The sequence below is a fragment of the Colletotrichum graminicola genome (assembly GCF_000149035.1).
Source record: "Colletotrichum graminicola M1.001 genomic scaffold supercont1.21, whole genome shotgun sequence".
NCBI classification, from domain to species: Eukaryota; Fungi; Ascomycota; class Sordariomycetes; order Glomerellales; family Glomerellaceae; genus Colletotrichum; species Colletotrichum graminicola.
The window spans coordinates 166570-189500 of NW_007361025.1; the positions used below are offsets into that span (position 1 = coordinate 166570).

Below are 22931 nucleotides of genomic sequence, written 5' to 3' on the forward strand. Positions count from 1 at the left end.
CTGACAGTATAGCTGAAGAGGGATGGCGTATTAATACCTGAAAGGCTAAAAAAGTAAAAAGGCAAGCAGTTTCCAGGATGTGAACGAAGGGGGATGGATAGTATGCCGTAGGTACAAAGAAGGCGGGAGCTGTGAACAAGTGTGTCGACAACCTAGGTAATGAGGGGAGGTGAAAAAGAAGAAGTGAACAATGGCGGTTGATGGAGGGGTAAAAAGGAGAAGCTGTGGCAATGAGTGCCCATACACACAAGCAAGAAAGAGCGAGGCGCTCGGTCAAACCACATCACCCCTTCCTACTCCTTTGGACCCAGTGGCGGAACTCGTCTTGCCGCCCTCGTCACTTGTTTTTGTTTCTCATCCCAATGTGCACATGCCCTCGAAAAGCAAGTACGTAAGTAAGAAGTAGCCAGTCATTCCATATTAGTAGGCATTTGAACTACCTAGCTAGGTAAAGTACGATGATACACTACATTGGAGTCACTCTTGGTCCAATGAAGGAGTGGAGGGCGGTGCAGCAGCAGGTGGGAAAGGTGGGAAAGGTATGAAAACCTTGAAGAGTGGACGCGAAGAAAGGTCTCGAAGAGGCAATCGGCGGGTGGCTCCACATTCCCAGACTAGACAGTCAGGTACCAACCATGCCTTCCAGTATCATGCCTTCCAATATTGCAATATAGATACGGTGTATCCGTATGTACATCGTACAAGTACTACATAATGCTAGGCGCATAGTAACAGTACTTTGTAACGCATGTACTAGTAAAAAGGGTAAATAAACACCTTTACGGATACCAGCTTACCTATTCAGAAACCAGGTGTGTCCCGTGTCCACGTAATCGACCTAGTGTAGGTCAGGTTAGAGGTCACCATAGCTCCGTCTTGTTTGTTTGTCCGGCGATGCCGTGGCGCCCCTCCCCCGTATTTTCCCAGCAACCACCATGTCGCGGCTGAACGCTCCACCCTCCGCCCGTTCCCCAGCTGGATCCCACCCAAACTCCATGACATCCACGCTGGCCGGCCGGGGTTACATGTCTTCCTCCACAAGCGCATCCTTTGCAGATACGAGTTCTTAACAGGCTAGGTCCACCTTTTGATACTAATACTGTGTATATAGCTCGTTGCTTACGTCCGATCCGAGACTGTCCAAAAATACCAACAGACGGCCGAGGCAAATATATTAATGTGTCCTCACGGTGCGAGGTCATGACGTCGGTGAACGGGTTACCCACAGCACACAGCAGAGAGAATCGGCATGACAGCTGCAGGTACCAGGTAGGTCTTGCGTCTCATTCCTAGAAAACAATAAAAATAAAAATAAAAATAGACTAAAAAAAACATTGTCTGCATTCCAACGACCATCGTGGACACACACACACACACACACCTCGACACCTCTTCCGGACCAAGCCATGTTGCAGCCGTACAGATGCCGACTTGAGTCTAATCTTTCGAGAGACCATTGCGTGCTTGTCGAGATGGATCATCAGGACAGGGCAGAACAGCCCGAATCACAAACCACCATGTCCCCCGTCCATACCTGCTACCTACGATCATGTTCGGTAAGTTAGCCAGCCTACCTACATTATCTGGTAGGTACCTGACTGGCTAGGCAGGTTGGTTGTGTTATACGTAAGCGAAACGGGGGTTCATTGTCTCCAGTCAGCCACCCAACCATCAGCTGTCGCCAGCTGCGTGATTTGCTTGATGCTTGTTCCTTCCGTCTGCGTCCTTCGGGTCTGGTCAGCTTTGCCACGCGACCAGTCATTCATCAATGACTTGTCGCCAACGACACCAGCAAAAGGCAAAGGCCCCAAACAGGCATGGCAAAACTCAGGGAAATCCTGTCTCTCAATAAAAAAACGTAGGAAATGCTCATTCTACCAGGGTAGCAGCTGTGTTTCCGAGTCTAACAATGTCCCAGCTTCGCCTCTCCAGAGTCAGGCAGCACCAATTCAAGCAATGAGCTGACCGGGGGCCGCAAACCCAAGCTGTCCCGCACAAGTACGCCCAAAGTACGGTCCGGCTGCATCACTTGCAAAAAACGCCACGTCAAATGCGACGAGGCAAAACCCCACTGCTGTAACTGCCTCCAGAGTCAACGTCGGTGCGAGGGTTACCTTGTAGACCCCCCCAGGAAGAATACCTCGGCCCCTGCTCAAATCTGCTGGGACTCTAGACAAGTCGCCCGCCGAGCCCAAGCCCCATCACCAACGGCACAGACGAGGCTGGACACCAATTCCCGAGACTTTCCGCATGACGCTGGCCTGCTCTACTTCCAAGAGTTCGTCGACCTGCTCAGAGGGCCTTGGATGGGCGCGGCATCCGGTGGTGACTTGTGGCTGGTTATGTTGCCCCAACTTGCCCGCAACAACAGTACCCTTCGCTCTGCTGCCATGGCGATAGGCGCCCTGAGCGTTTGGTATCGCCAGTCCGAGTTCGCATCTCTTCGCGCCGTGACTGCGCCTGATCACCCGACTCGTCAAGGAGACGCCCATTATTTCCAGGCCGTCACCCACTACTGCGACTCGCTCAAGCTACAGAGAAGGCGCTCTTCCTTACAGGACGCCGTCTTCTTGTCGGTGCTTTTGCTCTTCTTCGAAACACTCCGCGGTGACCGAAAGGCTGCCTTGGACCATGTCAACCACGCCCTGTCTCTTCTGCTGGCCATCGTGACGGATGCAGATGCTGCTATCCATCTGTCCAGTTTGGCCCCCAATCCGAGACCCGTCATCGGCGCCGTAGCAGAGGTCTTTAACCAACTGGCCAGACAAGCTCGCACCGTCTTTCGAGCGAGAATACTCGATGGCCCCCCCCTTCCCGACTTTAAAAGGAGCTTAAGGAACAAGAAGCAAACCATGGAGTCTTTCCTGGTTCTCCTAAGCCAGATGAAGAGCGATTGTGCCACCGAGAGCACGGTGCCCCTCGTCTTCCGGAGTCTAGATGAGTTCGAGCAAACATGGCCTGTCGTGCGACGTCACCAGGCTGCGTTGAATTCGATAATAGAAGACGTCGTTCGCATCGCGGATATCAACGGCTCGCGTGATGACGATCCATTTTCGCACTTCCAGGTCGATCTTCTCGAAAACCCTCATATTAGGGAGTACTGTGCAAACTTCCAAAACTTCATGGACAGGTTGGACGCTGCATTTCAGCCCCTATTCAAAAACATCCTCTCATCCGATATCGAGTCGCCCAGCTACTTAAGAGCCGTCCTTCTACGCTTGGAGTTCTTGGGCGTTTACATTTTCAATAACGCAGCCTCGTTTCTCACAGTCGACTCTGTCACAGCTCTTTCGCCCTTGTTCCGCGAATTCCTCTCCCTCAGCCAGATCGCACTAACAACGGCCAAGGAGGAAGCCCGGAGAAACCCGGCAACCCAGATGTCTCTGCAACGCGGACTGGCATGGCACATCCTGTTCACATCGCTTTTCAGCCGCGACCCCGTCATCCGCGACGAGGCCGTCTGGATGCTGAGGGACTACCCGGGCCAGGACGGCCTGTGGAACACGCGCGCCCTCTACGCCCTGGCCTGGAGGAACCGTCACCTCGAGCGCCTAAATGCCTTTGAGGGCACGCCGGAAGAACAGTGGCAGCGGCTGTGGCGCCGGGAATTCATGTTCGAAAACGGCGGCGACCGGGTCGTGCTGCGGTACAAGGACAGGGACGAGTCGACGGGGGCGTGGCATCTGGTGGAGGAGACGGCCGAGATCCAGGGAGAGGGCGAGGCCGTGCAGTGGAAGCGACAACCCATCACGGGACACGGTGGGCTGCTACTTCTTGACCTGTACACGTCGTCGTCGCAAGACACGGGAACGTTCCTGCCGGCGTGGAAGTAAGCAGCAGGTACAGTCCCTCGAGGAGATCACGGGGGCAATGCCGGAGTCAAGGTTGGTTTTTCTAACTACGACCCAAGCAAGCTTTCTAAGATGCTAGCGTGATACCCCGATCAGACGAGAAGACAAAATGGAAAAGAGATGGAAAGAAAAACTAGACAAACAGGGCACAATATAACGCCTGATGAGGATGATTGTTTCGAGAAGCTTCTTGGTATTGCTCCATTTACATTCGACTTCGACATTCTTGCCACCTTCCGCCTGCAACCGTTTGATCGGCTGCCTATTGGTCCAGAGCCTGACTTTGGCACTACGAGCGTTTGTTAGCATGATGCTCTTGTAAAGGATAGGACAGAAGGAAAGGGGGGGGTTACCATCTCCCAGTAGACACCCTGTTTCCTTATGAGCTCATGGTGAGACCCCTTTTCCACCACCCTCCCCTCGCTGAATACGAAAATGACATCGGCGTTCTGGATGGTCGATAGCCTGTGGGCCACGGCCACCACGGTCCGTCCGTCGCGCGCCCTCTCGAACGCGGCTTGCACAATCTTCTCCGACTCCGAGTCTAGCGCCGACGTGGCCTCGTCTAGCAGCAGAAGCTTCGGCTCGCGGATCAGGGCACGCGCGATGGCGATACGCTGCTTCTGCCCGCCAGACATGGACACGCCCTTGGCGCCGACGTCGGTGTCGTAACCCTCGGGCAGAGACACGATGAAGTCGTGAATGAAGGCCTCGATGCACACCTCGTGGATCCTCTCGTCGGAGATGGAGCTGGGGTCCTCGATGCCGAAGAGAATGTTATCACGGACCGTCCCTCGGAACATGACGGGTTCCTGAGCGACGAGCGAGATGTTTTGGCGGTAGTCGTACACGTCGAGGTCGTGGATGTTGACGCCGTTGCAGAGGATTGACCCGTGGCCTTTGCCCAATTCGTAGAAACGTTCCAGGAGCGAGATGATGGTTGTCTTTCCGCATCCAGAGGGGCCTACAAAGGCTGCGTATTGCCCCTGTTCGATGGCGAGGTTCAGCCCCTCAAACACGATAACGTCACGCGTGGGATACTTGAAATGAACGTCTCGCAACTCGACCCGGACGCCGCCCTCGGCTCCGACTATTTCCTCACAGCCCCTTATCGCGGCTTGGCCAACGTCAGCAGACTCCCTGACATCGAGGATGCGGTCGGCTGCCGCCGCCGCCTGCGCGGCGCTAGGAGCCACGGCCAGGATCTGGCTGGCTGCCTCTGCACCCTGAATGATGGCCATGAAACAGACGAAAAACGCCTCCATGGAATACTCGCCACTGGCCAGGAGCCTGCCGCCGTACCAGAAGACCAGCGCCTGACACCCGAGACTTACGCTGTCTGCGAAGCCGTAGAGCACAGCCGTCCATTGCGCTTTGCGCCGCGCCGCCAGGATGTGTCCGCTAAGGAGCTTTTCGTATCGAGCATTAATGGTGGATTCCATGCCGAGGGAGGAGACCGTCCTGATGGCCCCGATGGCTTCAGTGGCGAACTGCGAGCTCTCCCCAAAGACTGCCATATTCATCTGGTCGAATTGCACCTCATGCCTGTACTTCCACAGCCCTGCACCCAACATGATTGGCATTGTGATGAACATGGCGACCAAGCCGAGCTTCCAGCCGAAGATTAGCGCGATGGCGACGCATCCGATGACGGTGAAGACGCCGGAAAGCAGCATCGCCAGGTTCAGCCCCAGTAGTTCCTCCAGTAACTTTGCATCGCCCGAGATTCTAGCGCTCAGAGCCCCATGAGAGTTCTTGTCGTCATCGAAGAAGCTGAGATGCTGATGCAGCATGTCGTTGAGGTATTGCTTCTTGTACGCAGCGCTGACGAAATATTGCAGACGCAGGCCAATCCAGCACTGGGCGACGTACGCCAGACCAACGCCCCCGGCGAGGGCAAACCACATCAGGCCCCAGAAATCCGACCGCCGCTTTAGGTCGTCTCCGGTCAGGAGAAACACGGAGAGTACCTTGGAGAAGAGCCACGCTTGTATGGGTGTGCCGGCTGCCGTCGCCATGCAGGACAAGATGACGGCCACGTACGAAGTCCAATTCGCTTTATGCTCGTAAAGGAGCTTTCCGAAGCTGCGTACCAGGCCACGAGACTTATGGGGTACATTATGCTCCAAAGTATCCATGAAGGCTGCCGTAGGGCGATGGTCTTGATCCGTGAACACCTTCTCCTCCATTTCCGAATCGAGCCCCGAGGCGGAAGCCTCCGACACCGACTTCTCTGGTGTAGACAGATGCAGCGCTTGAGCTCGCACCAAGGAGCTGTAGACGCTCGAAGGATCGCTCAAGAGGCTATGGTGGGTGCCCTGCTCGACAGCCTGCCCTCGTTGAAGTACGACAATGTTGTCAGCCTTCTTGATTGTTGATAGCCTGTGGGCGATAGTTATGGTGGTACGCCCATGAGTGACTCTGTCGAGCGCGGCCTGGACAATCTTTTCGCTTTTGGCATCAATTGCGCTAGTTGCTTCGTCGAGGATAATGATGCGAGGCTTCTTGATGATACTCCTGGCGATTGCGAGACGTTGCTTTTGACCGCCGGACAATTTGGCGCCTCCGTCACCAACACGCGTATCGTAACCCTGGAGGATCCGAATTAGCATCCTACAGAGATCAAATGCAACGTTATATCCGCTAATATGAACTTACATCGGGCAGTCTGCTGATGAACTCGTGGGCGTAAGATTCCTGGCAAGCGTCACGAACAAGCTCTCGCTTTACGGTTTCGGGCTCGTTCTCCCAATCGGTACCGATGAGGCCGTTTGCGACGTTGTTAAAGATGGTGTTGTTGAAAAGGAACGGCTCTTGCTGGACTAGGCCGACTTGAGCTCTCCACCACTTGAGGTCGAGATCCTCTATGTTTACACCACCAACGCTGATAGTTCCAGAGAGATTGGGCATAATGAGCGACTTCAACTCCTCGTTGACGCATTCCACCGTTTCGTCATGCGGCTTTTCGGATGCCTGATCATCAGCCACGCGGGGCAACGCGTGTTGCTCTCTCAGGGAATACCATCGCTCCAGCAAGCCAACGATTGTGCTCTTACCAGAGCCAGATGGACCAACGAGAGCTATGTTCTGGCCAGGCTGGATGCGGAAGTTCAGTGAGTTCAGGACCTTGACGCCGGCTCGGCTGGGATACTCGAATGTCACGTCCTCAAACACAATGTCCTCCGAGTCGATTTCAGGCTTGAGGGTGCCAGCAGGGGGCAGGGGGGCATCAATCACCGTGAAAAGCTCGCAAGCGGCAACCATGGCCTTGCTGACGGCGATGATTGGTGTTGAAATCCGCTCCAAGGAGGTGAGTATCATCATGACGGACATCAGCACCACGACGACCACACCGGCGTTGTCGAGAGCACCGGCGATATACCGCTGGGTGCCATACCAGAAAGCTAGACCAAACGCGCCGAAGACGCCGAAAAACTTGTCACCACGTCAGCACTCATGTTCGACTCGCATTTCAGGTGATTGAACCGCAAACTTACGATGAGGCCAAACTGAATCGCCACGACGGGGGCGGTCCTCTGAGCTCGTCTCATAGCTTCCTGCACCCAGCCCTCATAGCGGGAGATGATGTGGCTCTGCGCACCACAAGCCATGACCAGCCGGATACCCCCAAGGGCCTCGCTGGCGATGGCAGTGCCCTGTGCATCAGCCTCAGTTGTCGCAGTCTCTCCCTTGACGATGATGGGCATGACCACGCCCAGGACGATCAAAATGTACAGGATTAGTGACGAGGTCACCAAAGTGAGATCCCAACTCCAAATGAAGGCAATGACCAGGGCCGCCCAGATCGTACCGTTGAACTGCAGGAAGGTGCCCAGGCGATCGGAGATGCCGATCTGCAACACAGCCGACGTTCCAGTGATGGCAGTCGCCGCCGCCCCGGGGGGCATCGAGTCGATGACGTGAATAGGCTGCGCGAACAGAGACTGCAGGTAGTGCAGGCGGATGGCGGACGAGAGGCGGATGCCGATCATCCTGAAGCAGAACTTGTTGACGGCGTTGAGCGCCCAGCGGCCGACGAAGAGGGCCATGATGTAGAGGGCCTGGCGGTTGAGGATGCTGTCAAACTGGGCGCGGGAGACGGTGGCGTCGTCACTGAAGTAGCTGGTGAACTGGCTGACGAGCTGGCCGAAGATGATGTTCATGAGCGGCAGGGTCACGCCGGCGGCGACGGACGCCACCGAAGCGATCACGTACACGCAAAAGTCCCATTTCGTCGCGTAGGTGAAGACCCTAAGGTAATCCGTGAACTTTGGTTTCCGCACCGGCGTTGTCGTCGTTGTCGTCATCGCCGTCGCCATTGTGCCCTTATCCGGCGTCGAGGTCACGTCGGTCCGGAGCGGGCTTTCCGCCATAGCTATTTGGGAGGAGGCGTGTCGTCGTCGTCGTCGTCGTAGTCGTCGTTATCTTCGTGCCGTGAGATCTGCTGTTGAGGCCGGTCTGGTCTAAGTAGATCGTAGTACGCCCTTCCCCGTGTAAAGTTTTGACAGCTACCTTCTAGACCTTTTTTTGGGGGCAGAAGGAAGGGGGGTTACGCTTTACATTGGGGGGGGACCGTGGTGAGGGAGAGGGGGGAGAACGGCCGAATGTTTTCCTCGGAACCGGTTCGTTCATCGACTGGTGTTTTGACGTCAAGAGGTCCGACCTCGTGCTTCAAGGAGACAGGACGCTCTTGGGCCCTCTGCAGAAGTGCATGCAGCAACATCGAAACGAGGCACTGCTTTGAATGGGTTCGTGTAAGTGGAGGTCCGGGGAGCCCCGAGAACACTCGAAGATGAGACTGTGGGAAAGGGATGTGATGACAGGCAGATGCATATGCAGTGCAAAGGCTTACATGCGCTGGTTTCACCTTTTTTACCCTGATTTCCTTTCACATCAGAGGACCATCCCAGACTCTCGACGGCCATATGACCGGGGGTTTCTACCATTATTCCTTTTCAAATGGCTGCTTACACGACGTGTGTTCCCCTCCCCCCCAAGAACCATCGACGATATCTGCCCGCGCCACGAGAAGCCGTTGCATTAACGATTACCGCATTCGGACGGTTACCAGCCATGCGTTCGGGAGACCCGGGCGTGACCCACTGGTCCGGGCTCGGATCCCTGGGGGGCGCGGGGGTCCGGCCAATCAAGTGGGACCGTCTTGGTGTCCGAGTCTCCGTGTACTTCGGCGGCGCTACATGGAGATGCTGCCGCAGGTGGGCATGTACTGTTTGTAACCGATCTTGTGTTTTTTCTTTCCCTTTTTGGCCCTAGGAGGTGCAGCTGGGTGGAAGGCGGGCGTTTTGTTGTTCGCTATGCGTCTCGCGGCACCTTACCTGCGACATCATCCAGTATTGTGGCAGTGTCGCCGGACATCAAATACACCCGCGTCGCCGTAAACGACGCCCCCGCCCGCCCCCCTCTCTAGTCGTGACGCGGTGGGGGGAGGGGATGGTATCGATGGAAACCTGCTGCGTGTAAGGTCTTCGCGACTGCCCTTCCAAGGAGCTGGGCCGCGGGGGGGGGGGGGGGGGGGGCGGCATGATTCTTTTTTCTTCTTCTTTTGTTCTTGGGGCGTCCTTGCACGGTCGTGTCTCGTGCCCTCGAAGGCCGCGGGGCGTCCAGGCTGAGTTGGTTTTGGGCGTGTGAGCGGACGGTAAGAAGACACAACCAGTGTCTTTTTCTACTTTGAACATTAGAGCCACGTTTGCGCAAAGATTACATCCCCTACGTTCAATATGTTATGCTGGGTGAGTGATACGTCAAACCAGACGGAAAAGAAGCCAATTTGGATACCTAGCTGTCGAGCAAGTCATGTTTGAGGCACAAAGCCTTCTATGAAGAGCCGCCACACACATTTTCATGCCAAGCCTGATGGTGGGCTTGGAGGGGAGGGGGGGGGGATCTCGAACAGAGAATCACGTCACTGGTGTCAAGACGTCGCTGACAAAGCGGATCTATCAGCTAATTTTTTGTATTTTTAAATCTAGGACCGTGCTCGAATCCGGGCTACCCTAAGTCTGATGCAATACTCCGGAAGGGGATAGGACCGCGTTGATAACAAATGAAACGTTTCCATGGCGAGCGGCTTCCCTCAGCAGCACTCGTGCCCGACCTCGACCTGGGCCTTGCCGTAACCCTTGATGCCCTCCTTGCCGCCGTCCAGCTTCTTCGTGACTTCGGACTCGAAGCCGGCAGCAGCGTACTCTGCGCCGTCCCGGCCCAGGTTCTTGCCGTTCGACAGGCCGTACTCGGGGGTCGAGGAGCCGTTTGATGAGGGGCCGTTGGAGGTATCGTCACTCACGACAACTTTCTCAACGCCGTTCAGCACCGTGCGCGACTCGTCCTCGACGGAAGTGCCGTTTATCGTGTAGCCCGTGTCGCTGGCGTCGACGTACGCCTCGAGACCGGCACCCTCGCGGGGATACTCCTTCATGAGGTCCTTGTGCACCTTGAGGGCGGCGCACATGTCCTTGTGGGAGACGTCGTTCAGGAACACGCACTGGCCCAGGGGCGAGGGTACGGCGGCGCGCAGCTGGCCGTCGCGGGTCTTGAGGATGGCCGACGTCGCCTTGTCGAGCATGTCCTCGTCGAAGAGCGGGTGGTCCATGGAGAGACCGGCGCGGGAGAACAGGTTCAGAAGGCGGCGGTGCTCCTCGGAGGAGAGCTTGCCGAGCACGTGGGCGAGTGTTGCGGAGAAGGCCATGTCGATGGAAATGGCATGGCCGTGGCGCAGGGGCACGTCAGGGGAGAGCTCGTGAAGGGGGGACCAACTGCATACGGGTTAGCTCCCGGGCTCTCGCACGTAGCTTGGCTTTAGTGAGGGGCGGCTTACGTGTGGCCGTAGGCAATGACACGGTCTAACATGATTTCGTGCAGGTTGGGGGTCTCAAGCTTCAACATCTCGTGGATGCCGTTGCGGTTGATCTTGTCAGCGGCCTCTCTGACATCCTGGCTGGCGCCATCGCAGCGCCCGAAGCCGGTCTTGATGAGCTCCTCGCAAAAGCGGTCGAGCAGGTCGAACGTCTCAAGGTGCGCGCATGTGGAGATCTTGATCAGCTCGGCGAAGCCGTTGCGGATCTGGGCGGTGGGGAGTGTACGCAGGAATGTGAAGTCGAGGAAGGTGTGTGTGGGTGCGTGGTACGCGCCGAGACGGTTCTTGTAGTTGCCGTAGTTGACGGCGACCTTGATGGAAACGGAGGCGTCGATCAGGCCAATGACCGTAGTGGGAATGCGAATGAAGGGCGTGTTGCGGCGGTAGGCGGCGCATGCGAAGCTGAAGCTTGTAAGTAGGACGCCGAGGGGGGGGGGGGGGGCAAGGTTGGACGGGAGGCTAGTCAACATACCCAGCAACATCAGTGACGAGGCCACCGCCGACAACGAGAACAGGCTCCTTGCGGTAGACGCCAAACTCGGTCATGGAGTCGACGATGCTCAGCAGCGTCTCCATGGACTTGGCCTTCTCGCCAATCATGGTCTTGTGAATCTTGAGCTCGATGCTGTAGTGGTCAAAGTACTCCTTCATCTCCTTGCCGTAGAGGTTGAAGATGTTGAGGTCCATGACGGCTAGGCACCGCTTCCAGCGCGAGTAACAGTCGGCCAGCTGGCTGTTCTGCTTGTTGAAGACGCCATCGAGAAACTCAAAGTCATACTCGATCTTCTCGTAGCCGCAGACGGAGAACCCCTTGTTGGTGGGCTCTACCGTCGCCTTCATGTCTGAGGCCATCTTGAATGATGAGGTATAAGAAGAGGGGTGTTAGGGGTTGGGTGCTACGGGAAGGGGATAGAGAGGAATGGAGAGAGAGAATGATGGTTGTCGAGACGGAAAGATCTTGAGAGTTGTAGAGCAGTGTGTGAGTGAGGACGGGAAGGACAAAAACTCGTCGTCAAAGGTGCTTCCAACGCCAGGCTTTTGAATAAATCTTATGACCATGACGAGCATCAGGGCCACACCGCAGCCGAAGGTGACATTTGGAAGCTTCTCTCCGCAGTCATACACTCTAGTCCGCATCGAACTACCCAAGATGGTTGTCGACATCATCACTTGCGCCTCAAACGTTCGTCTAGGTCCACGCCTCGAAGTATTGACCGACTTTCTCCATCTAGGAGGGATCGAGTAGCAGCAGCATGAATTCCATCGCGGATGAAAACGAACGACGGGGGAAAATACAAGCAAGGCCAAGACCCATGTCTTGTTCCGAGCGTTTAGAGCCTCTAGGAGATGAGTCAAGGTACAGTCTTTTTTCCTCCTTTGACCGGCGGTCGAGGAAACGAAGGCAAGTACCCTAGACTCGTCATGACTCCAGATTTTGGTCGGATAATGGTGTTTTCGGTACAAAACGTCAGTCCTCGTCTAGTCTCCTCTCCTTGTCGAGTCTCTCTTGGGCACGCGGTTACTGTGTCGCGACAACGGGTACAATGGTAAGACAGGGCCATGAGATGCATCATTGACCAATGGACCCAATGGCAACCGTCCGGAGACGGTTACATTCTATGATGACCGATGCCAGTCTAGACTAGCTCTGCATGCCACGGGGTGGTGCCCCCTCTCGGTGTAATAAGGAACCAATGCGGCTTCGTGGACTAATGTATTGCGTGCTAAATTCGGAGCGCAATGCGTACGTTTCCGCCGCAGGCAAACGGGGCAGAAGCTAGAGAAATCCCATGTTTCACCGTGCGGGAAAAGGGGGAAAAAAAAGTCGATATCATCATCGATATGCGACTTCTGGGTGCAAGACGCGTAGTCTAGCGAAGCCGGGTTAGTCGCGAAGCCACCCAACAAGACGCAAACCGCCGGCGGACTCCCCAGCCCATTATGATCTCAGCTTTCCCAGTCGATGATCGACACGAATCGTAAGATCTAGATACCCCACCCCGCGCGGGGAAAGATGAGAGTGAGCAAGACCAGGGGGGGGCACCTAGATGGGTTTCCAGCGGGCCGCATATGGGGATGGATCACTGACACTTAGACAGCCCATCCACGTCGGTTGGTTGGCGAGGAGAAGAAGAGCAAGGAATACCAGCCCGGTCTGTACGTTGGTTCATCGTATCAGTCGAATCTTGCGGTGGGTACCGGTATGTGGAAACATGGATCGGATGAAAGCATAATGTTACCGAGATTGGGTTGGCGGTAGTCGCCCTCCCCTGGTTATGTGCTACCCGCAGCCTTGACGTTTTTACTCAACTAGACAGGCATTGAGAGAAAAGGTCCTAAAGAGGGATAGAGGGGTAGAGGGAGAGAGAGGGAAGGAAGAGTCTGCGTGGGTAACAATCTAGCCACATTATCGACACGGTTTGGTGAGGTATTGTTGGCGTCATGACTTGGAAGCGCCCAGCCCCGACGGTTGCTCACCGCGTGTCAGCACCCGATCGCGAAAGCACCTGACATGTACCCCCGTACCGCCGCATTTGGGTAGGCTACCCAGGTAGGTAGGTAGTCTTCCACCATCTTTTACCGTGTGAGGTACCGGGCTGGCGCCGGAAGTAAGGTCCGGTCTCCTTTACCCCGCCAAGATGTTCGGGGCTACGTACCTCTCTCTCCGCGTGGCGCCTTTACCTTTCTATGGCTGAGAGCTCCTTTCCCGCCAGTTTGTTTTTGCATTGGGATACTGTGCGAGAGGGCATTTGAATCGAGGTGTAGGAGCGTTTGCAAAAGGTCATTAGGTTCGTGGCCATGCCATTGCTCAGGGTGTTTTGCTTGCGGGGACGAGGTTGGCTGCTGGGTGGGATGCTGGGATTCCGTGCCGTCCATCGTGATGATAACTAGACCTTTCTCCTGCCTTTAGACGACTGCCCGACCCTTGCGTCTGGTTGATTTCCCTCTCTTATTGCTTCCCTCTTCCCAATTTCTTGTACTCGTAGTGACTCTTCCATTAGAGACACGTCAAACCAATTGAGACAAAGAAGAACTACTGAAAAAAAACTCAAAAAAAAACTCCGTGACACTGTTGCACCCGCAACGAATAGTACCTTCCCACAATATGCCTCACTTTGACGAAAGCAAGGCGTACGCCGCCCAAGAAGATGTCTTCTTCGACGACGGCCGTGAGATCGAGCTCTTGCACTTCGTTTACAGCCAGCCCGACCTCGACGAGATCAGGGGCTCCCCCGAGCGCGTCCTCAAGGCCATTGACGACTTTGGCCGCACCAAGAAGTATCTCATGAACGTCGGTGAGGACAAGGGCAAGATCGTGACGGATCTGATTGCTGAGGTCAAGCCCAAGATCATGGTGAGAGCCCCCCCCCCCCCGCACTTGTTTCTACTCTTTACTCCTCTGCTAACAGATTCTGTATGTCGCTGATTCATTCAGTGAAGGAAGGGAACTGCTATGGGTGTGACGCGTGACTCCCGCACTACCAGAGTTACCATGGGGCGGTGGAAACAACTGACGCCGCACTCATCATCTTTCGGTTAACAGATTTTCACGCTTTATATCCCACGCTGTCAAGATCTCGGGGCGTTACGCATGGGTCCCGGACAACTATTCTGCCCAGAGGCCGAAGGGACCTTCACTGTATCAAGAGTGATAAACGCCACCAGCCCCTTGTGGTGGCCTCATGCGACTTTGTGCTCCTTATTTTCAGTAAGGAGTGACCAAATATACATAAACGACTGAGTAGCCCCTAAATCGGGACTGGCTTGCACGATGGATCAAGAGCAGCCGCGCGTGCGCTACTCTGATGGTCATTTTATGAGGGAACGCTTGCCCTTCTACTCAATTATATCCCCGGCGTCCACCTAGTTGATGATTGAGGCTTGTTTTAGTTACTAATGTATTGCTATGGTGTTTAGATACGAAATCAGGACCTCCAGATGTTTCGACTAAACAGTATACAATTGTCCTATGCAGTGTAGGTGGTGGTGTCACTGCTACAGGACCGGAAATAATTTTGCGGCCTACTGCGAAACGCCCAAAAAATAGCATAGCTTCACCACGCTAAAACTTTAACCTGACCAGTTGTTTTGCCAGTTACCGGCGAGACAATGATTTGACCCCTGCCCCCGTTGGCGCAGGTTGCCGCAGTGGTCATTTGCTACTACTTAGTCCTTATCCTTAGAGAACTCTTTATCAATGATGATCGTCCCTCCTACGCTGTTCTGCTCACAGTCACGATTGAGTTTGTCCATCATCCGATGATTTGCGGCTTGGATCTGGGAGCCGTGAACCCCCCCCCCCCCCCCCCCCCCTGTATGGCCTTGAAGAACTTCATCTAATATCTGAACCGTCCCTTCTCCGCCAAACAGGTCGAATTGGGAGGCTACGTAGGCTACTCCTGCATCCTCTTCGGAGCCGCAGCCCGCGCCGCCGTCGCGGACGCGAAATACTACTCTCTCGAGCGCAACCCCGAGTTCGCCGCGGTGATTGGCTCCCTCGTCGACCTCGCCGGCCTCTCCGCCACCGTCAAAGTCGTCGTCGGCCCCAGCGACGCCTCCATCGCGCGCCTGCACGCCGCCGGCTCGCTCCCCAAGGTCGACCTCATGTTCCTGGACCACTACAAGCCCGCCTACACCACGGACCTGAAGCTCTGCGAGCAGATCGGCGTCGTCGGCCCCGGCTCCGTCCTCGCCGCCGACAACGTCATCAAGCCGGGCAACCCGCCGTACCTCGAGTACGTCCGCAGTTCGGTCGCCCAGAAGCGCGCTGCTGCCGCCCGGGACGCCGGCAAGACGAAGGGGCTGAGCGGGTGGCACGACGACCGCGCGGCGAAGCAGTACGAGAAGCGCGAGGGCGAGGAGAGGCTGGACTTGTCGCGCATCGGGAACCCGAACCTCGAGTACGAGAGCCGGCTGGTCAACAGCTTTGAGCCGACCGGCGTGCCTGTGAGTTCACGTCCTGCCGCCCACCGCCGCGATTTCTCCTTGCTGACCATGTCTACTCTAGGACGGCGTCGAAGTAACGAAATGTGTCGGCGAGGCCAAGGAATGAGGTATGAATCATGAACAATCATTTCCTGTAGCACGAGCGCCACCCGCCGAGGAATGCGATTGAGCGTACCTTGTGCAGGTCAGCAACGACGGTATAATAAGACAATCGGGCCATGCATGTAACGGAACAAATACAATTGCCTATTCAACAATTGCCGTATACAGTTAGCCGCCGTTCTAGCGCTCCATCATACTCCTTGTTCCCAAGAGACTGCTCCTCTGACGGCGTATTTCATAAAAGCAAAAGAAAAAAAAGGAAAAAAACAAGAAGAGCCCCATGAATGCTTGTTTGTTCCCAGAGTGTTCCAACAACGCCAAACTCAAAACAGTCTTCGCAACAGGGTAGCTGGTCTAGATTCTGAGCCACATTTTGGCGCGCTCGTACGTGTAAAAAGCCACTGCCGCCATTGGCACCACCTTGACATAGCCGATCGTCAGGCCCACAAAGAACCCCGGCAATCCCCTCTCTCGGAAAATCATGGCCGCCGTCTCGCTGATACGGAGTCGGTGGCCGTCCCCGACGGCGCCGCCGACCTGCATCCGCCGGCGAATGACCTCCAGAGGGTACGACGCAGTCTGAGATACGAGACCGGCAACACCGCCGGCGAGGAGCTCAGCCCAGGACCGCAGCGGCACGGCCTTCCCCGCGGGTGAGTCCTTTGGCTGAGCGATGGTCGTCCACTTGGCGACACTGGGGTGGCGGAGAAGGTCGCCCGCGGTATCGTGCGTGAGGAAGGACATGCCGGCGTAAGGAAGCATGCCCAGCAAAGTCGGCGTGAAGCCTCTGTAAAAGTTGATCAATCCCGAACGCGGCGCGATGGCGGCGACTGCGGAGGCGGCCGTCGCCTCGGTTGCCGGGGTACTCGCCGCTTTCGCCGCAGCGGAGGCCCGCACAAAACGCTCGTTATAAATCCGGCGGCAAATGTTGACTAATGAGGAGCCGCCGTGTTTTGTCTCGAAAGCCAAACGGACACGGATGACCTCGAGGGGGTATGTGAAGAAGACGGAAGTGACGCCAGCCATGGAACCGCTGATAAGCCGGCGCCAAGGCGTCTCTTGGTCCTTCCGGCGAATGACAAGGGAGCGTATTTGTTCATAGGCAAGGAACTTGATGCCGGCGTAGGGGAAGATTCGGATCAACGTCGCCGAGTGCCCTCTGAACAGCCCGGTGAGGCCTTCGTGGGAGCGGATGTCCTTCATTGCCGTCACAACGCCGAACCACGAGCCCGTGTACTTTGCGAACTGAGGGTTGCTCGCCTGGAAGAGAATCTTGACTCGATCGAGAGGTGCGACAACCGTTTTTGCCTGCAGTGTTGGCCCAGGTCAGAGAAGCTGCCATCGTAGGTAGGGTGTTGAGAGATATCTCTCCGTGGGGTTTCTACTTACTGCACAACCCGCCAGACCCCCCGCGACGCCGGACCGCCAGATGTAATCAAAGGTCCGCGTCTGCTTCCTCGTCGCTACCGTCTCGTCATCGTCGGTGGGGCGTACGGGAGGCGCCCTCGGGGGCATGTCCGGCTTCAGTCGCACAGCATCTCGTTGTTTGTTTGGTGCTATCTCCGACATGGGGGCATGTTCCAGCAGCGCTGACGGCATTCCCTGGTTAGCACGCTCGGCGGCGCTCGTTCGCTGATAATTTGTAGTGAGGGAAGAGCCCGGTGTTACCCGAGAAGCATTCCACTACTTGTGTTGTCGCGAGAGTACGGTACGGTTGACGGGTGGTTTGAGGTGTCGAATCGGAACAAGACAAGCAAAATGAAAAGGGAGCAAGCAAGCAAGCAGCCGTACTGGTACGCAAGCAGGGTAAGGATCGTGGGGTGGTGAACGTGGAGAAAGAGCAATGCGGGAAGGGATGGGAAAGGGTCTTAAGCCGAAATGCGATGGGGGCGGGACGTCATAAAGGCGAGGTTTTGAAAAAAGGCTCCCTCTCATTGCACTGTTATTCCTTTGGGGGGGGAAGCCGTGGGCCGTGGCGCACGAGCGGTAAATTGGGGGTGGGAGGGAACTTTCTTGGGGCCGCTGAGCCGGCGGGTGAGGCCCGCTGAGTTCTAGTACAGGGGTCTGGGCCACGAGCCGAGGATTACCGAGCGTCAACAACGGGCAAATCACTCGAACTCTTCAACGACGACTGACTGTCTCTTGTGTCTTAGTCAGCTTTTCTTTTTGGTCCGGAGTTAGACCCACGATACCCACGATACCTCCGCATCCTTCAATTGGGGGTCCCCGACACATTTTTACAGTCACACAGAAATAAGACGATTCTACACTGAGTATCCGTAGTCGTTGTAAGAAAACCAATCCCCGACCGCCTCCTCCCGCAGAGAACGCGCCAACGCAGGACCTCGGCACCAAAGTCAAGCCACCAAGTGGCACTTGGACAGGGCCGTGCCTCGGAACTCGTCTCCGGGGAAGACGCAGCTGCTATTTGTACGTGAATGTCCAGGTGTGCTTGCGCCCTGGTTTTAGCTAAATAAGCAAGCGTTCGGCTTGCCCTGCGCTGCGGCCTGCATGAACTTGCCGAGAACCCAATGGAGATCCCAGGCCAGCCATGGTTGAGACTCCTTTAGAACTTTTTGGGGGGCCGACGTAGCAGAAATGGTGGGACATGTCAATGTGGATGGCATGTCATCGGCCAGAATACGCACCATCGTGGAAACCCGAGCGTTGCGCTCTCAGATCCAAAAGAGCCTAGAGAGGTCTGTTGATAGCTCTGCGCAACATTCGGGTTGCAGACGAGTCCTGGTGAGATGGCGTCGCCGTCATAACGGATCGCACGCTTCTCACTAGTGGTCTTGTCATGTGATTTCAGGAACATGTCCTTGGCTTTGGTCTTGGACATCCGTGACTTATGTCTGTGCTGCAGCCGATGCATATTATCGCTGAAAATAAGACATAATGGAGAAAACCAGGAGGTCGGGTCTCGGTGCGTTGTGTGTGTCTCGACAGACCGGATCATACGTAGCGTAGGTAAACTACCTCCAGCGACAACTCGAGGTCGGACAGATGCATCACTCGCAGACGATGCCGTTGTTTATCAACAACAAGTCTCATGAGTTTTGTTGCTGGCTGAAAGTAGCAACAACTGGGTTAGGAATTGTGGACCTGAACTGTTGCAGTGTGCTCCGTACGGCCACCGATGACGCGCTGTTTCCGTATTATTGAACCCCGTGAGACAGAAGACAGGGAGAACCCCCGACGGCTGGCACAACTGTGGCGCCAGGTGGCAAGGGTGCACCTGACATGCATCGGCATCAGGACGCGGGCAAGGGTTGCAGCGTTCCGAGAGTGGATCCCCGGCATCGTGTTGACCTGGCAACATTGATTACGCGAAGCTCCATATCAACAAAACCCTCCGTCCGCTCTTGCCTGGCTTTTTGAGCTGCCAATCAACCCATCACAGTATCATGTAAATACACAACAACATAACGCACGACAAAACCTCATTCTACTAACCACCAGCAAGAACCCCGCGACCTCTTCTACTCCATATTCGTTTCCTTTTCCTCTGACTATCTCACACACACACACAAAATGGAGCCCCAATCGCCCCCTAAGCGTATCACGCGCTCCAGAGCTGCAAAAGCTGGCGAAACCACGACAAGCACAAAACCCACAAGAGTAGTTACTGCTGCGGCCAAGGCCAAGTCAAGTGCCACTGCTCCGACGCGATCCACTTCAGCCAAGAGGAAGACCCGAGCCGACGATGGCGAAGATGAAGAACACGATGGACAATCACAGCAGTCAGAAACAGCTGCTCGTCCTACAAGAGCAACAAGAGGCCGTCCAAAGAAGGTCACAGAGGAGCCTGCCGAACCAGCGGCTTCATCATCATCAAGCGGCGCGGCAGGCAAGGCCACGCGTGCACGAGCTGCTACTCGCAAGGTCTCCACCACGGAGCCTGCCGTCCCCAAAGAAGAGCCCGTGAAGCCTACTCGCGGTCGACCCAGAAAGACGGCAACTGCAGACGCTCCCGCCAAGGAGGAGGAGCCGGTGAAGAAGACAACGACGACTCGTACTCGCACAGCGTCGGTCACAACAGCAAAGCCCGCCGTCAAGAAGACGGTAACATTCCAAGAACCCGAAAAGGAAAACATCGCTCCTGACGCAAGCAAGAAGACGACCGAAAAGCCCACAACTGGCACCGGCCTCCGAGGCAGACCGGTACGAAAGCCTCCCGTTCCCAAGGCTCCTCGCATCATCAAGACGCCTGCCGCTGCCACCTCTGCCTCCAAGCCGGAGAAAACTCCTCTGAGCCCTAAGAAGGTCACACAGGTGTCTATGCCTCGCGACTGCTCCGATGACGAGTTGGCCGGTCCGGACACGCCCCCGAGACCCATGATGAAGAGCCCTGTGAAACCCCCTGCCAGCGCCCTTGCCTCCTCCAAGAACGTCAACCTGCTGCCCCTCGACAAGGCCCCCGAAACTAGGAATGCCGAGGACGACGAAAACAGCACCAAGTCAGAGGCTCAGGAGGACGAGGTCACCAACACCCTCGCCTCACCAGCCAAGAGACTGCCTACCTCTCCCTACAGAGATACAATGAAATCTCCGGCCAAGCGCGCCGAGGGCGTGTCACTGACGAAACTCGCTTCTTCCATGAACCCCAGTGCCGAAGATGGCTCCGCCTCGCCCTTGAAGGCTTCACTTCTTCATTCCCCTGCCAAGCGCCCGCAGTCTGCCATGAAGGCCTTCACTTTGCCCCCGGCCAATGAGGGAGAGAGGAAGATCTCCAACTTCAAGGCATCTCTACTTCAGTCACCGGCCAAGCGGCCGCTGTCGCCCATCAAGGGAATGAACATGAAGCCCTCGGAGGTTTCAGAGCAGACGCAACCCCCCGCCACGAAGTCTCTGCTTCTGTCGACACCGACAGCTCTGCGCCCGGTGAAGCGCTCATCCGAGAAGCTCATGGCCGAAGAGTCGAACGCTCACGACGACGACGGCGACGAAGAGCTGGACGAAGTCGCGGAAGCCATGCTCAACGAATCCATCCACCTGGAAGAGCCCATGCAATTCCCCGGCCGTCTTTCAGCTGTTCTTCCCAGGCATGCCGACCCTGTTCTGAAGAAGAACATGCCGGTTTTTGAGGCTGCCAAGGAGCAGGCGCAGCAAATGAAGCAGGACACATACTCTCAGCCAACCGGCCTGGTTCTGGAGTCCGATGTCTTCACGGACAACAACCTTGCCGATGATGCTGAGTTTGACGGAGAACCTATGATGGTTGACGAGGAGTCGTTTTTCAAGTCACAACCGCAAGAGGCTACACAGGCTACCTTCAATGCACCCAGCGGTCTTTTCGGTCTGCGTCAAAAGGACATGGACCCGTACAACAACATGGACTCTGATTCAGATGACGAGCTTGCCAATAGTCCCCGCGTTTCTGCAGCTCACAAATTGATTCCCGCAACTCCTACCCCCGCCAAGTCGAGAATCTCCAACGTCGGCTTTACCCCTTTGGCACAGCAGCTGAACGCCTGGTCGGCCGCCAGTCCCGTCAAGACACCCAGGCGCGCCGTCACCCCGGGGCGCTCGTTGGCTCGGGCACCTGAGGGACTTACTCCGGCTGCCGGGTCTCCTCGCGTGGAGGAATCTCCTCTTCGAAGCACTTACTTCGAGGATGAGATGACTGTCCGAGCGGACATGGATGCTCAGAACGAAATTGAGGCCGCTATTGATGCCGAAATCGAGGCTGCTGCAGACGCAGAGGACCCGGAGTTCGATGACCTCATGGTCACCGACGAAGATATGGCCCTGGCCGCTGAGGCAAACGAGATGTCTCTGCTGGAGCCTGAGGAGCTAGATGAGATCGTCAACACTTCCAACAGCTTTGACGACACTCTGTCAGAGGCGAGCCAAGAGTATGGTGACGAGAATGAGATGCCCGTTGATCCTGCCATGTTCAATAGCGACACTTCTGTCCCGCCCACCACTCCCAACCGAATCATTGCGCGCGAGTTCCATACCGTTTCCAAGGTTCCTCTCAAGGCCTCGGACGAGTCTACTCCGCGCCCCAAGAAGAAGCGTGCGGCCAGCATATCCCGACTTTCGGCCAGCCGCCCGAGCCTCAACAGAAGCGCCACTGTCATCTCCTACTCGCCCAGCCGGAAGCACAAGGCCGAGGAGGGGCAGGAGCAGGAGGACGAGGAGGAGAGCGAGGAAAACCAGCCTGATTTCGCGCCCGTAACACCGGCCAAGTCCGATGTCTGGTCGAGTCTGGGAACACCAGCTCGCACGCCTCGCAGAGACCTTAACCCCAGGCTCCTCCGCGGTGCCGTCGTTTTTGTCGATGTGCACACCACAGAGGGTGCGGACGCCAGTGGCATCTTTGTCGAGCTTCTCACTCAGATGGGAGCACGATGCGTCAAGACCTGGACATGGAACCCCAGCGCTACCAGCAGCTCGGATGCCGCCAAGATCGGCATTACCCATGTCGTGTTCAAGGATGGAGGCAAGCGTACGATGGAGAAGGTCAGAGAGTCCAACGGCGTGGTCCAATGCGTTGGTGTCAGCTGGGTCCTTGAGTAAGTGCCTCTCATCCCTTCAAAAGAATGCCGTGCTAACCAAACATCCAGCTGTGAGCGTGAGAACGAATGGCTCGATGAGACACCTTACTACATTGACACGTCGTTGGTTCCCCGAGGTGGCGCACGCCGCCGCAAGAGCATGGAACCGAGGGCTCTGGCGAACCAGAATGGCATGCTCGTTCCCACACCCGTCAAGGCTGGCCGTGAGGCCAGGACGGCGCCGAACACCCCCATGAACCGACGCGACAGCACCGTTTGGATGCACACGCCTTCAGACGAGGCCGAGGACGACGATGATGACTGGCAGGGACTGATCTCTCCTGTCCCCGCCACACCAGCACCGGAGGCGCTTGCTCGCTATGCTGCCGAGACGCCCTCCGGGTCGACGGAGTATGACTCGTCTCCGACTAAGGCGCTGTTGATGCAAACCTGCCCACCCAAACCAAACAACTACGCTCAGATGGGCGATGGCATCCTCAACAGGGACAAGGACGAGAGCGTCATGCAGCGCCTGATGGCGGCTCGTAGAAAGAGCTTGCAATTCGCTCCCAAGGTGGGAAGCCCGTTGGCCAAGGCCTGGAAATAGATACCTGTGTTTTTAGTTGTCTTTCATTCCCAGCTGTCAGTTGAGCA

At 56.2% G+C, this 22931-nt stretch overlaps 6 protein-coding genes across 6 annotated transcripts; 3 read left to right on the top strand and 3 right to left on the bottom strand.

Moving 5' to 3' along the window:
- Nucleotides 1–1817: 1817 nt before the first annotated feature.
- GLRG_05913 (uncharacterized protein) lies at nt 1818–3833 on the top strand (the record flags this gene model as incomplete). Its single annotated transcript, XM_008096598.1, has 2 exons — nt 1818–1858; nt 1919–3833. The coding sequence occupies 2 exons, from the start codon at nt 1818–1820 to the stop codon at nt 3831–3833; spliced, it is 1956 nt and encodes a 651-aa protein (XP_008094789.1).
- A 280-nt stretch (nt 3834–4113) lies between these two features.
- On the bottom strand, nt 4114–8224 carry GLRG_05914 (ABC transporter; the record flags this gene model as incomplete). The annotated part of the gene is made up of 4 exons (XM_008096599.1): nt 4114–4140; nt 4205–6442; nt 6510–7286; nt 7349–8224. 4 exons carry the CDS (start codon nt 8222–8224, stop codon nt 4114–4116), a joined length of 3918 nt encoding a protein of 1305 aa, XP_008094790.1.
- Nucleotides 8225–9945: 1721 nt separating this feature from the next.
- GLRG_05915 (3-dehydroquinate synthase) lies at nt 9946–11577 on the bottom strand (the record flags this gene model as incomplete). Its single annotated transcript, XM_008096600.1, has 3 exons — nt 9946–10624; nt 10687–11127; nt 11198–11577. 3 exons carry the CDS (start codon nt 11575–11577, stop codon nt 9946–9948), a joined length of 1500 nt encoding a protein of 499 aa, XP_008094791.1.
- Nucleotides 11578–13831: 2254 nt separating this feature from the next.
- GLRG_05916 (uncharacterized protein) lies at nt 13832–15778 on the top strand (the record flags this gene model as incomplete). Its single annotated transcript, XM_008096601.1, has 3 exons — nt 13832–14080; nt 15097–15672; nt 15734–15778. 3 exons carry the CDS (start codon nt 13832–13834, stop codon nt 15776–15778), a joined length of 870 nt encoding a protein of 289 aa, XP_008094792.1.
- Nucleotides 15779–16128: 350 nt separating this feature from the next.
- On the bottom strand, nt 16129–17343 carry GLRG_05917 (uncharacterized protein; the record flags this gene model as incomplete). The annotated part of the gene is made up of 2 exons (XM_008096602.1): nt 16129–17082; nt 17164–17343. 2 exons carry the CDS (start codon nt 17341–17343, stop codon nt 16129–16131), a joined length of 1134 nt encoding a protein of 377 aa, XP_008094793.1.
- A 1965-nt stretch (nt 17344–19308) lies between these two features.
- Nucleotides 19309–22884, top strand: GLRG_05918 (uncharacterized protein; the record flags this gene model as incomplete). The annotated part of the gene is made up of 2 exons (XM_008096603.1): nt 19309–22295; nt 22347–22884. The coding sequence occupies 2 exons, from the start codon at nt 19309–19311 to the stop codon at nt 22882–22884; spliced, it is 3525 nt and encodes a 1174-aa protein (XP_008094794.1).
- Nucleotides 22885–22931: the final 47 nt, after the last annotated feature.